The sequence below is a fragment of the Gouania willdenowi genome, chromosome 22, assembly GCF_900634775.1.
Source record: "Gouania willdenowi chromosome 22, fGouWil2.1, whole genome shotgun sequence".
Lineage (NCBI taxonomy): Eukaryota > Metazoa > Chordata > Actinopteri > Blenniiformes > Gobiesocidae > Gouania > Gouania willdenowi.
Genome location: NC_041065.1, coordinates 17,205,983 through 17,220,042, shown reverse-complemented (window position 1 = coordinate 17,220,042; position 14,060 = coordinate 17,205,983). Strand labels below are relative to the sequence as shown.

At 40.6% G+C, this 14,060-nt stretch overlaps 1 protein-coding gene across 2 annotated transcripts in view; it reads right to left on the bottom strand.

Moving 5' to 3' along the window:
• Window positions 1-2,487: 2,487 nt before the first annotated feature.
• The window catches only part of dnaaf9 (dynein axonemal assembly factor 9), a 34,284-nt gene continuing 22,711 nt past the window's right edge, over window positions 2,488-14,060 (bottom strand). For both annotated transcript variants that reach the window (XM_028437801.1, XM_028437802.1), the window contains exons 30-37: window positions 13,114-13,249; window positions 11,840-11,926; window positions 11,111-11,217; window positions 10,173-10,247; window positions 8,765-8,952; window positions 8,207-8,272; window positions 7,648-7,741; window positions 2,488-7,537 (exon numbers count right to left, since the gene is read on the bottom strand). In XM_028437801.1, coding sequence (XP_028293602.1) covers window positions 7,431-7,537; window positions 7,648-7,741; window positions 8,207-8,272; window positions 8,765-8,952; window positions 10,173-10,247; window positions 11,111-11,217; window positions 11,840-11,926; window positions 13,114-13,249 — 860 coding nt within the window. In that variant the 3' untranslated portion in view covers window positions 2,488-7,430. The remainder of the gene's footprint in view (window positions 7,538-7,647; window positions 7,742-8,206; window positions 8,273-8,764; window positions 8,953-10,172; window positions 10,248-11,110; window positions 11,218-11,839; window positions 11,927-13,113; window positions 13,250-14,060) is intronic.

The following is a 14,060-nucleotide window of genomic DNA, read 5'->3' as shown; positions in this document are numbered from 1 at the left end:
ATGCTCTTATCAGCTGGAGGAGAAGAGGGATCCTAGGCCTGGTATCATCAAAGAGGGATGGGTGGTGCTTATTGGTTCTTTAGGGGAGAGAAGGTAGGACCATAGTGGGGTAAAGAGTGGGGTGTCAGTCTTGTGCTAGCAAGAACCAGCTTGTTCATCTGGGCAGTTAGATCCAGGAAAGCAGGGGTAGGAGAGAAGCTGGATGAGGTAGCAGTAGGTGAATTTTGGGGTGAAGCAGGTGGGTTCTGAGATGTTGCTTTGGCATACCATGTAGATTTTGTTTTCCTGAAGCATTTTCAGTCCTCACAGTTCTAGAAAATTGTGTGTTGCTCTCATTACAGCAGGATCCTAGGTCATTCAGCAGTGGGGAAAATGTATTGTCCAGTTCTACATGAAACTGGGTTTGAGATTTGGTGATACTTGCCTTTAACAGATGTCCACTTTTGTGCCTGGGCAGACAAGGTAGTTGAAGTCAAGGCTGCAGTCTGGGAAGGGAGTGCAGGCCAGTTCGTCTCATTTGAAACAGCGGCATGGTCATTTTATTCCCATATCCACAGTGTCCATTAACCTCTGTATTTACTTGTATTCCTCGCACTGTAGTCTCCAGTTCAGTAATCTTTTGGAGAAGCCTGCTGCACTCGGTTGTGGAAAGAGCCATTCTTCTGCTCGTTAGCTTGCTACATGTAGCTAGTTAGCTTGGTACTTAGCTATCCAGTTGAGCCAGCAAGAAAAAAGGTGTAGACGATTACCTCAGAGCCAGAATCGGATGGTAAATGATAGTTTGTTGTGAAATAAAGTATTGTGTCCTTTCTCAGAAGAAAAAGTTCATGTTTAGTTAATAATTTCCTCTGTGTGCTCTGCTCTGCTCTTTTGCTGCTGCCAGCTCAGCTGTCGAAAGTAGTATCAACACTGTGATTGTTTAATGTGCAACCACAAAATATTTTTCAGTGACAGATGATGGTGGGAAAAGGACCAAAATCCTAATGGGATAACTGTGCCATAGCCACAGACAAATATCCATTCCATCAGTCATAAAATTATGTCCACATGACCAGTTCAGGCTTAGAGTCCAGTGTTTGATCTGTGGCAGACGGACCAATTTTATCACAGTGTGGCCAACAAAACAGTTTCACTGAACAGAGAACCACATCAACAAAAGTCAAATGTCAGCATTTAGAATAATAACCTGAACATCAATGCAGGGAAGAACAATGGGCTTGGTCTGTTTATGGAGTGTCTTTATGGATTTTTGTTTTCGATTTGTGTGTTTGTGTTATTTTGTGTGTTTTTAGTCATTTCATACTGTATTAGATTTTTGGCAATATTTGATATGCTTTCCGATATATACATAGACCACCTTCCCTTAATTTAAGGTGACATCTTAATGGAATGAACATGTTAACCCTGTGTTTATATTAAATCCCAATATTGAAAACCGATACCGATGTCAATAGATAATACATTTTATGTCAAATATCTGCCAAAATGATTTCTTGGGAAAAATGTAATTTCGTGTAAGTTTGTTGTCGTTTTGTATGCTTAAGGAGTCATTTTGTGTGTTTTTAAATGTTGTTTTATGTATATTTTGAGGGACGCTGAAAATTAGGCCAAGGTTCAGTTGGCCCATCTGGTCTGTGGTGTATAAAATTTATTGATAAGATGCTTTGAGTGCGGTTCAAAGATTCAACATCCATGGATTGGATTGTTTTGTTGTGCACAGAGATTTTGGAACTTTGAAAACCCCCTCAAACTGTTTCATTAAACCATTACTGAATAATTGTGGCATAGCAAGACTTGGATGGAGCCAAACATGCTGTGTCCTTGTCTCAGGATAATCACTAATCAGTGCAAAACAAAACACAACAAGAAAAAAAGCTACTGGTCTGAAAATACTTCAATTTGTTTAAATTCCTAAAACTGGGATCCTTATTGGAGATTTCTTCTTTCTATTCTCCTGAATCATAAAACATCACGATCACGCTTCGGGCCAAAATAAATGATTTGCAATCCTCTGAGTTACAGCCTGGAGAAGTGTCCACAGAGCTGTTGTTGCAGGGGCCATTGGCCCTCGCAGCAGGCTTTGGCAGACGCCAGTGAGAGTTGTGAGTGTTTACATGTGGCTGTCATAATAGCCCATAAATAGCTCACACTCAGTGCCCGAGTAAAAATACAACAATAGTGGGATGGACTGGAGAAAAAGGGGGGTGGCTAATGCTGTGGAGAGCGTGTTTTAAGCGGTGTAGCCTTGAGTCGCTGGGGAAAAACTGGCAGCGCTGGGAGGCAGGAGAGATGTGAGGAAACGCTGATGTCAGAAGTTAAATATGTGGAGGACTGTGTCTGCCTGGCAACAATACTGACACACAAGTTATCAGTTGTTTTGTGCAACCTCAGGGAAAAAAGCCACAAAAGCAGCATTATTTGTCACCAATCATTTCCAAATGTGTGAGGAATCGTATCCAAAAATACCTAAACAGAGCCACACAGATCAATCATGTAAATATTTAATATGTGAGCAATAAATACAACAATTAGTTTAGAAAAGCATCAGTCACAGGAGAAAAACACAAGTTAAAGTGGTCTCGTGCAAAAGCAGTTTGCCTCTTTCACTGAACACCCTGAAAATGTGGAAGTGAGTTTGGCACTTTGAAGTCCAATCACAGAAGTTATTTTTACCTTTCTCTTTGGACGGCCTGCAGACAGGGAACACAAAAAGGGTCCTCAGCTTTTTTTTTCACTGATCTCATTCTGCCGTGGTGACATCAGATGCCTTAATGCCAACGCTAATCGTAGCCATTGGTTGACATGAATTACAACACCGCTTTGTGTACATGGGTATCCGGCTACAGGGGGGAAGATGTTAACAACCATTTCCTCTATGGCTCCCTCTGTGAGGGGCCCAACAATCCACAACAATTAGTAGCTGCAGTCCCCCCCCCCCCCCGACGTCCGAGAGATATTTGGTCATGAAAGCACATTTTTAGCAGCCTTATATCTTCAGAAAGGCAAAATCACCATGAAAACTTTTTAAAGTTCTTAAATTCCACTTTGATGGCCCTTTGGAGCACACATATTAGAAAACTCTTCCCAATTACAGGAAAACTGAAACATCAAACCTAGTTTTTGTCCTATAACATCAGCCTCTACACACAGGATGAAGACACCAGAGTACTCGCTCTGCCAGAGAGCTGTGTGCTTGTCACACAGGGGGGGTTCTGTGAGGGGCTCTTTGGGCGACTCTCCTGCATTCAAAAGGGATCGCCCACTTTTAGTCAGAGTCAATATCTTACTTTTAGGAGTATGCAACACTGAATAAAAACCTGTAGAGTGAAACTCTATGAACACACTTAAAGCCTAGAGGAGAATCAACGTGGTGCTCCGCCCCTTTCCAATTATCTTTTTGGTTAATTCCTACCTGGATCCCAGTGAGCCCATCAGCCTCCTCCCCCCGTGTGACCAAGCCGCCTTCACCCTCACACATTTCTCTGTGGGTTCCTTTCACCAACACTGTTGAAGGACGGATCCTGGCCTCTGATGCAGCTCTGCTTTACTTAGCTCTAGCTAAGGCACTGCTGGATCAGAGAAAACTTTTGACGCCTAAAAGTCTCTGAGTTACTAGTTTTTCTCTTGTTTTTTTTTGCTTCTTGTGCATCAGCAAATGCCTTGTTTGCATTGAAAATGTTCACTTCACATTTTTAGAAAAATAGATTTTTGAGGCCATTCAAATGAAAAATACGAGCTGCCCTTTGCAGTACCAGTGAAAGGCATTTTATCAGAGTGCCATCCTGTTCACATGACATCTCAACACATGCAGGAGAGTGCAGACATATCTGTGATAGCAGTAGTGAGCAATACATGTGGGTTATGCACTTCTTACATAACCCTGGGCTCTTTAAGGACCTGCTCTGATACCTTTGCCAGGTGGAATTTCAGTTGTTTACGCTTTTTGACGTGTAGCGGGTTTCGAATGTGTGGCTCCTTCATTCTGCCGCTGGTTGTCAATCAAGGGAACTCTCTGCAGTGTTACATAATGGCAGGAATGACACACGACTCGGGGTGCATCATTGAAACCCTGAGGCTTATGTCCTCATTTTGTTACCAGCAGATTGTTTTAGCTCTCATCAGGTGGTTAAAAATATGTTTGTGTACCGTTTTGATACTTTGTGAGCGGATCTTAGCACGGTCCTTAAAGAGCTCTATGAGGGCACTGGAACTTATCAAATATATAAAAGCACAGGTAACTAGTGCACTTCTGTTTAAGAGTTAAACAGAGGGATACTTATATATTAGTGAAAACTTCATGTTAGTCGCACACAGTGTTCATTGTATTACACGCTTATTATATAATGAGTACAACCTCTCTAGTAGCACAACATGTCTTTATCAGATTGGAGTTACTCTGTGGCAGCTGGCAGGGAGTTTGTGTGGAGTGAAGGAATCGTAATTGATTTTTGTTTTGCTGGCTAGCGACAGACGGCAGCGGCCAGCAGAGCGAGGTCAGATCTGCGGTAAAAATATCTGAGGAATAGCAAGTGACATGAAAGCTCTCAGAGGATGATCAGCAGCTGAAATATAGTCTGTATCAAAACACCTTCGCCGTCTTATCTGCTGTTTTTAGTCTCAAAGCCACTCTGAGCCCAGACGATGTGCTATTTAACACCTGGCCGTTTATGTTGACACTTCTTCTCTGAAAATCTGTCTTTACAAAATTAGAAATCCAACATTGGTATAAACAACTGAATAATATTTAAAGATTTGTTTCATTAGCACAAATCTCAGCTCTGCCAAAAAAAGCAACCCCCCCCGGTATTTGGACTGTTGGAACTTTTTAAATGCTCGTGACTTTTTTCACATATAAATAAAGTTACATTGGTGGAAGGTCAGTCTCTGATTTCTTAGATAAACTACTGACTATGATGCATTAATAAATGCAGTACATTTTAAGAAATAGGCCTGTAGTGGGCAAATGGCATCTATTTTAGCTGTGAAAACAAACATCTAATTTTACTGTAATATTCTCCAAGGTAAATCCTTAAAGCTGAGCTACTCAAATTACTTTCTTTTTAAAAAAAGATTCTTATTAGCATCATATAGTATATCGTAAAAGAAATCGTACGTCTGTGTGCTGTCTGTGCCTTATAATTAGTAATTTTAGTTAATAAAACCCCGGACAAAATCTTGGCGGTGACCCCTTCCAGCTCCAATCACAGGATTTAGAGAAAGGAGGGGTGAGCAGGGCCCAAGAAGGAGCCTCCTCATTGGCTGCTGCCATATATAGTGAAGTGCGTGCATGGTGCTAACTTGTTTTCAATCTTGGACTAAATTTGGACGCACAAATGGCTGTTTTCCTTCTAGACAGGTAATCTAATGTTCCATTTTCCTATATTTTGTGTGCCTCCTTTTGCGTGGCAACGTGTTTTACCGTTAGTGCACGTTCAGCTCTTGTGCGCGATTTTGTGCACTTCCAGAGAGGAGGGTACTGGGAGGGATTATCAGAGTGGGGGACGGGATTTACGGTTCAAATTCAGTCATGCCCCTCTGTCAAGGTTCAAGATTCAAGTAGCACAGCTTTAAGATGAGTTCACACCGAACACGACTGTAGCTACTGCATGCAGTCACTTCGCCCATGATGAGTCGCTTGAACATAGTGGTGCTTTTTGCTCCATCACTTCATCGCTCCAGTGACGTCCTGACCAGGGAACAATGTGTCTCCGGCCGTGTGTTTACAGCACTTATCATCAACAGCGCCGCTTTTACAGTTTAAATGATCAACGTACGGGGTTATTAAAGGATGAGTTCACTCAGAATGTAGGCTTATTCAAGAAGTTAACCGCTTTAATTCAGCCCCAGTACATTGAGGAAGTGTCCCGCTGCAGCTGTCTCACTGTAGCGGGGGGATGGGCTGCTGCCTCGCCTCTATAGACAGTAAAGGACGGGGGAATTGTCACTTGAAAAGTTCAAAATTTTCAACATTGAGTGACGAGGTCGCGCTTGACCTAGTCGCTCAAATCACGCAAGTCACGTTGCTTGAGGGGAGATAACTTGAGGTTGCGTCATTTACATTGATTTTAAAGAAGTCTAGTCACTTCAGTCGAGTTCTGAAAGCGACATCAGCAACACAATGTCAGTCGACCTCCCTTCAAGTGACGCAATTCCAGTGACTTGATCGCGTGATCTGAGTCGATGGAAGTCACTTAAAGTTACAGAATGCATAATTTGGGCTTTTGTCGCAGCGAGTTAAACATTGCCTTACACAAAAATAAGTACATTTATCAAAGTTGATTATTTTGTTTTTCCAAGACTGACCCCAGCATATTTTCCTCTCATAGAACTATACTGGTAGTTACATTTATTAGAATGATAAAACATTTGTTAGTAAAATATGAATATATAAAGTTTCTGTGGAGGTGGACGACTTTGTTCTAAATAAGTAAACTAAACTGATGTGCTCGACGTGACCTCTTCAGTATTCATTTAGAAGGTTCCATTGCTAACCTTTTTACAATGAAAGCATCCAATGTTCAGGTTTCGGGACAAATCTACTTCCTCTTTAAACATAATTTATTTCTAACTACTCCATTTCACTTTGACTCCGCTACCAGCTGTAAATACAAACTTCTTCTTCCAAAGAAGTCGATGTTATACGTGACTATAAACCACGGAATGACATGCATAGGATAAAACTTTGCACCGTCACAGCACTGATACTAAATCTCCACCCTAACCCACTCAGACTCTTCCCCAGTTAAATACAGTGAGAAATAATAAAGAATCTTTGCTTACGTTTCAATATCTGTGCTTCTAAAAACCTCATCACTTTGAAGTCTGTTTTATTATTGCACTTTCATCAGATCTACTTCAAAAGTCATGAGGTAAAGCACTGGGATGGCGTATGGGCATGATTAATGGCTTCATTTGTCAGTTGTCTGCAGCTCGAGGGCTTTCCAGTGTTTACTGCTCCCTGGGCAGCAGCAGCACGCCGCGCACTCTGCCCAATAGGTGGAGCGTGGATAGGGTGGCAACAGAGGAGGAGCCATTCTTGAGAAACCCCAGTGGGGAGCTCACTAGAATCACTCGGCTATCCAGGCCAAGTCAGAAATAGAGGCAATAACTCGCCAAAGAGAAATCCACGAGCTGTGCAAGTGTGTGTTTGGAAACTCCCTTTGCCTGGGAAAACATCAGAGCTGTGGTCACGTAGGTCTGAGGGTGGAGATACGACACCTGTGCTTTTGTTTAAGGTTCGTCTGTAGCTGTGAGCAGACAGTGTTTCTTTTTGTTTATCAAAGCCAACCACACTATTCTGCTGCTTCAATTTAACCACCATGACATTGGGACATTAGCAGCAGCAGTTTCTGCGCACTCACTGACTGTTCTAGTGGAATATGTGTATCACCCTAACGCCTCTTACTCTCACTAATTACTTGCAAAGTCTTTCAGGGATCAAACAGGTCAGCCCGCTCCTGCAGCTCCAGCTGACAGTTGAACTTGTCGATCTCTTTGTTGACCTCACTGATGTACTCTTTAATAAACTCCTCCATGTCTGCAGGAACAGTGATGTAAGGGAAACACAGAAAACGCAGCGTCTGCACATGTATCATCATCATACACATCAACACAGTTGTACTGGTATGATTTATACTAAAAGGATACTGGGATGAAGGTTTCTCTTCTCTCCAAAGATGTCGACATATTGACAGCCGTTGTAGAAATATCCTGGTGGAAGGGGATCCAGGTGTCTCCTTATCTACACACAAACACATTCATGAAGGACATAACATTCCACTGTAAGGGAAAAAAAACAACCCAAACTGACCTTCAGCAGAACACATAGCCTCTGTGACAGAAAAGTATATTAATGTAGCATTAGTGATCGCTTGATCGTTTGAGTTTCATGTGTGTGGTTTTATTACAATTTTAATTTCAGTGCTTTAAGTTTGTTCTGCTTGATCTTATGCCTTCTTTGTCTTCATTTCTTTAATGTCAGACTGTTAATTGTGCATGAAATGTGATTTTTCAGGTGCATATGCCTGATCTTAAACCTGACAAATGGTAAATGCAGCGAACCCACACACAATGCACCATTCTGTCATTGTTTAAGGGTAAAAAGTAGTGCATAGACTCGAGGATCAGGGAAAGCATTTATAGAATAAAGAAAGATGGATTTATTGCTGTGTAGGTAAAGTAACTGTAACTATGTGTATTTACTCACATGTATGGTCTTTAATTCTTGTGGTGAGAGGGTATTTCTCGTCTTCTTGTTCCTCTTTGATTGCCTCTGAAAACACCAAAAATTAACGGCACACGTGCGGTTACACATCACTTTGTTTTCGTACGCGGGTGACGAAATGCAGACACAAGCATCTACCTCAGTGGTTTCCAAGCTTTTTTAAATCGTGACCCCAAAGATTTTTTTTTTCTAGAATACATTTTTGATCATGTTTGTTATACTATGTAACAAATACAGATTAGCTAGGATTAGCATAAAAAGTGACAAGATACGCCAGCTCAGGTATTTTATTTATTTTGTATTTTCTTTTTTCTTCCTTTTCTTTATACTGCATTTGATTTCAACTAGATTCATATTTGTCAAAATGAAAGCATAGAACACAGTTGTTTAGGATTGTGTGTTGTTGACTTGAAAAAAAATAAGAATTTAAAAAATGTAAAAAAAAAAACCATATAGACATTTTCAATCAGTAAGTACATATATCAATTCAGGTGACTCCACATGAGGTCACGACCCCAAGACTGAAAAACACTGATCTACCTGCTTGGCGCACAGCCTGAGCCAGTCTTTCAGCTTGTCTTCAGTGAGTTCGACTCCATCAAAGAGCAGGAAACTGAAGGTCTTGGTCTCTTTGGGGCCTGGGGTCAGGGGCATGGTGCTCTGGTGGGGGAGGACGTTCAGACTCCCGCTGGTAGCATTGTAGCTCACGTCCATCAGCTGCTCTGAGTCTAAAGGTTTGAGGGATGTTGCAGCTTGCATTAGCCCTTTAATAAAGTTCACACTGACTTTAACACCTGCTACTGAGGCTTCGTATGGGCCCTGTATGCTGTTGGTAGTGCTTCATTTGTAAATAATCAGGGTGTTGTTCCGGCACAAAGAGAGAAACAAAAATGTCATGGAATACATTTTTTAAAGCGCCTTTTAACTAAATGGGCCAAATACTGTATATGACCTGAACACAAACAACTGATCAGCGTTAAAGAAGCACGGACAATCGCCCGTTACAGAGCGTCCGTCTCTCACTCTCTGAGTGACAGCTGTCAAAATCTGCCATGTTTCAGCACCAAAGACAGCGCAAGATCACCGCTAATTTAGCCACAAAAGTCACTAAACTCTCAGAACACAAAAACCCACTCATACAAAATATTTACAAACTTTTACACCCAAAACATAAGGCCACGACTCATTGAATGAATCAGCAGCAAAGCAGAAAATGAAAATAAAATGTGTGCTTACCTTTTATTTGTCAAAATAGCCACAAAAAAAAAAAAAAAACAGCCATGGAGAAGTTTGTATCCTCACAACTTTTTAACATATTTAATAGCCGAGGCCTGCCTTGTCTTTCATAAGCCAGGAGTCTTCCTCATGTCCACTGGATGGGTGCAGGACAGGTGCTGCTATTTGCTAAGCTAACTGCTGCTGCTCTCCTCCGCAATTTCCACAGAAACAACCTTTACCTCAGGCTTAGCTTCACTTATTATCTTAAAAAAGCACTTTGTTAGCCATTTTCTACCGTCTTCAGTGCTGACAGAGAAACTATTTTTGCACAAAATCACCCTCGTAGCGTGGGGGGCGTGGCTTGACTTTCCTCTCTCTTCCTCACTCATGCTGTGTCAATTTTCTATTTACAATGACATTTCCAGTGATTTCAACTCAAAACAAGACAGCTGTCCAAATATAATACTTCAAAATGTAATCAAACACCTAAAAGTAGTAAAAAAAAAAAAATATATATATATATATATATATTTTTTAAATGAGGTTCTGGATCCAATCAAATAAGTGCTGGTCAAAATCTGGGAGGTACTGGATCCTGCTCCGGCAAGATCCGGCCCAAATTAAGCTCTGGCTGCTGGTGTGTGGAGTGGTTATGCTTCTGTTTCCTCTATGTCCCCATATCACCTCACAGCACTCCACACAGTGGAGGTGGAACAATGATCACTCATACCAGAAAATCGGACTGTTCCCACAATGTTGTAGACGTTTCCATTGAAGGGGCTCGGTTTGAGGGAGGACTTGATTGCTAGAGGAAAAAAAAGAAAAAGCATTTATTGTGAGATTTACTGACACAGCAATGATTGATAGTGAGTTACACTGATGATTACTGAGCAGAGGTGAAAGTAATGGATTACAAGTACTCACGTTACTGCAACTGAGTTGCTTTTATGGGTACTTGTACTAAGTCATTTTACTTATACTTAAATAAGTTTTAAAAGAAGTACACCGTACTGAGTAAATTCATTAAATCATTTTTTGTTCTTAAATGATCAACGGACATTGTGAAACTAAAAAATATGAAATGACCAGACAACAATCAAATGCATTACATCATAGCCGACCAATCAGATTAAATCTAACGCACCGTGCCAAAACAGCATTGAATGGAGTTTATATACTCAGTTTTAGAGTTTATACATGTAGCAATACTTAAAGCCTGAAAATTATCATTTTTTTTAAAAATTGAACTCATTAGTGTTATTTTATTTAAAGAAAAAATAATTGTACATTTTGACAAACGTTTTATTTTATACAGATACCTTTGTGGGAAATAAATTAAGTTCCAACTGTGCAAGATTTGGTTTCTTCCTTTTTAGGTTTATACATGAGATGTTTACTGTGTGAAAGGGAACTATGGCAAGATTTATTAGCCAAAATAAATGTGGGAGGATGAAAATAACTAGTAACTTTTACTTTGAGTACTATTTAATTGAGCTACTTTTTACTTGTACTTGAGTAAGTACATCAGTATCTTTACACCTGTTACTGAGCGCTCAGCTGTCTCCATAACTAGAGGAATCAACAGGATTTGAAACGGTGATAAATCATTCCAGCTCACATCTGAACTCATGTGTTGGGAGCCCAAAAAAGAAACGATCTCACTCTCACCTTTGCAGTGGGTCACAAACAGAGGCTTCTCCAGGGGCCGGCTGAAAGCTACACGCCGCTGGGTGAGGATCGGCGTCCCCGAACCGGAGAGGAAGCGCCCTTTGCACCTGGAACATATAGCATGTGTGAAACACAAAGATGGTGTGAAAGTTAAAGCTGGGGCGTGCTAGATATTTGGCTGGAAAGGTCGTTGATCTACCAGCTGCTTTCAAAATACAGGCTATTTGAATTTGCTGGTGAAGGTTTGTGATGTGATGATGAAAGTTAAATGTCTACGCTCTCATCACAGCTTAAAATTGTTCACCTCCAGGCAATTAGGAGCATGAAACCTCTTAAATACTGATATATTAGATCCCAGCACATTTGGATTATTGCTGGTATTTAAGGGAAACTCAAGGACCAGGCTTCAGCTGTGGGATCCGATGGGGGGATTTAGCAGAAGTTCATATTAGGTTGACCACTGAGGCATGAAGGCTGAATGGACTGAGTCCAAAAGGAAAGAGCCCCCCTCTGTGTACATGGCAACTACATGGCCAACAACGTGTTACTGTGCAGCCAAGAGGCGACGTGATAGAATATGAGATGCCCTGAGGGGCTTTCTAGCAATCAGCGGCACTGATACCCCCACCCCCGCAATTACTAAGCTGCAGGGTGGCCGAGAGCAGGACGGCTAAAGTGGGAGCCAATCAGCTGTTACGAAGGATGTAGAAAAGAAGAGATAAGTCTCACCATCCTGGATAGAGAACGTAGCGCGCTCTTAGCATCTGTGGCTCACTGAAGGCGCTCTCAGACAAGACCAGAGCCACATCTTCATCCCTGTTGGAGAACAAAAGTAACACTGAACATCAAAAGTCTGTTATTACTACCACAAAGAAATGGGGGTACGTGTACCCCGAGGGGTATGCGATGGCACTACAGGGAGGAGAGAGAGAGAGAGAGAGAGAGAGAGAGTGGAAAATTGCAAATAAAGTGTCACCCCAGCCGTGAGATGACTGGAAATGATAATAACTATAGAAATAAATCTATTCAGTGTTTTTCACCCTTGGGGTTGGGACCCCATGTGGGGTCACCTGAAGTTTCAAAAAAATTAAAAAACATTTTTGAAATTTTTAAATTATTATTCGTAAAGAAAATAAATAAATAAATAAACACACTCTTAAACAACTGTATTTCTTTCACTTTGTGAAGCTGATTAAACTGAAATGAAGTAAAAAAGAAAATACCTGAACTTTATGGGGTCGCCATAAATTCTTGATATCAAAATCGGTTCCCGATCCAAAAAAAGTTGGGAACCCCTGCACTAAATACTGTTTCTTTACACTTTATTTACAAAATGAGATTCTTTAAAATGTGTGTTATCACTCGTTCCATCCACTCATTACATCATTATGCTCGATAGTTTTTTTAAAATAGTTTTCTAAGCAAAATGTTGTAGTCAGACAAAGGGGGTACTGGGATTTTGAAATAAGAGAAAGGGGGTACTTGAGCCAAAAAAGTTTGAGAACCACTGACATATAATACCATAATGTGGTACTTTAATTATGATGTTTTTCTTTGAACTAAACTCAGTGATTTGTTTTTTCATGCCAATTAAAACAGGAGCTATTGCCTATTTCTTTATTCAATTAAACAACTATGTGAAAAGCTAAATAAAGGTTCACTTTTAAACAGTTGTTCTTGGATTCATTTCAAACCTGCTGAAAAAACAACCACAAGCTTTAAAAACAAATAAAGGAATCAATAAAATGTACAAATAAAAACAAGGACAACAGTCTAAAGGTACAATGGTAAAACCTACAAAACAATACGTGCAATGCAGTCTTCAACAAATTTAAATACAACCTAATAAGAATAATGTAATAATACATTGCAACAACGCAAATAAATAGTGCAATGATTCTTTGAAAATTTACAATAATTTACTCCACAGTTGTTTTCTAACTAATTAAATTAATTGCTTAATCATTGCAGCTGTTATCAAACTTCCACATTTAAATTCTTACCTGGTGACGGCTCCTCGCTCTGCCAGTATGAAGGCTGCTGTGGGGTTGGCAGAGCGAACCACCTGCTGAATGTGCTGCATGAGCGGCTGCTTCTGTCCTGCCGTCAGTCCCGTGAACACCACCGAGCTCACAACACCTACACACCAACACAGGAGGGGGAGTTTTACTGCACCTGTCTAACAGGTCATCGTTGGTTTTACTGCTCCCAGTGTGGCATTTTCTATTCTTTTTCATTACTTCCACTACTGTAGAAATGACAGTGCAGAAGTAGTTTGGAAGCTGTAGTTAGCCGGCAGCCAATAAACAACAATAATACAACTGTGCATTTACAGCAATAATCTAATGACAGTTCATTTGTTTCATCAGGGTGCCTGGCAATGAGATGTTTCCATGGTAACGCCTATACAATTATCAAATGTTGATAGGACAGTGAATGATACTTGTTAATCTTAGCTCAGCTGCACCCAAAGTGCCGTTTGAGGAGATAAAATATAACAATATGTTTATATCGACTGAACAGAACTGATTTATGGGCATAGTTGGTTCACTTAGGCCAGTGTTTTTCAACCCTGGGGTTGGGACCCCATGTGGGGTCACCTGGAATTAAAATGGGGTTGCCTGAAATGTCTAGTGATTGGTGTAAAAACTGCTTAAAAATATATTTTTACATTTTGTGAATTAAATGAGCACATCGCACACAATAATTATCAAACAACTGTTTTCAATACTTAAACGTTTTCAAATATGATGTGTGTGTGTTTGAAAGCCTGTCTGGTTTTGTGTGTTTGCCCAGTGATACACTAACAAGCTGTCCTCTGAGTGAGATGGCCACATGATCAGGATAAGCAGGCTTTTAAAACGCATCGAAATGCTGTATTTTAAAGTGCAATGACTGCAGTAGATCTATCATCCATCAGCTGTTATAAAGATGACTGTAAGTCCCAATA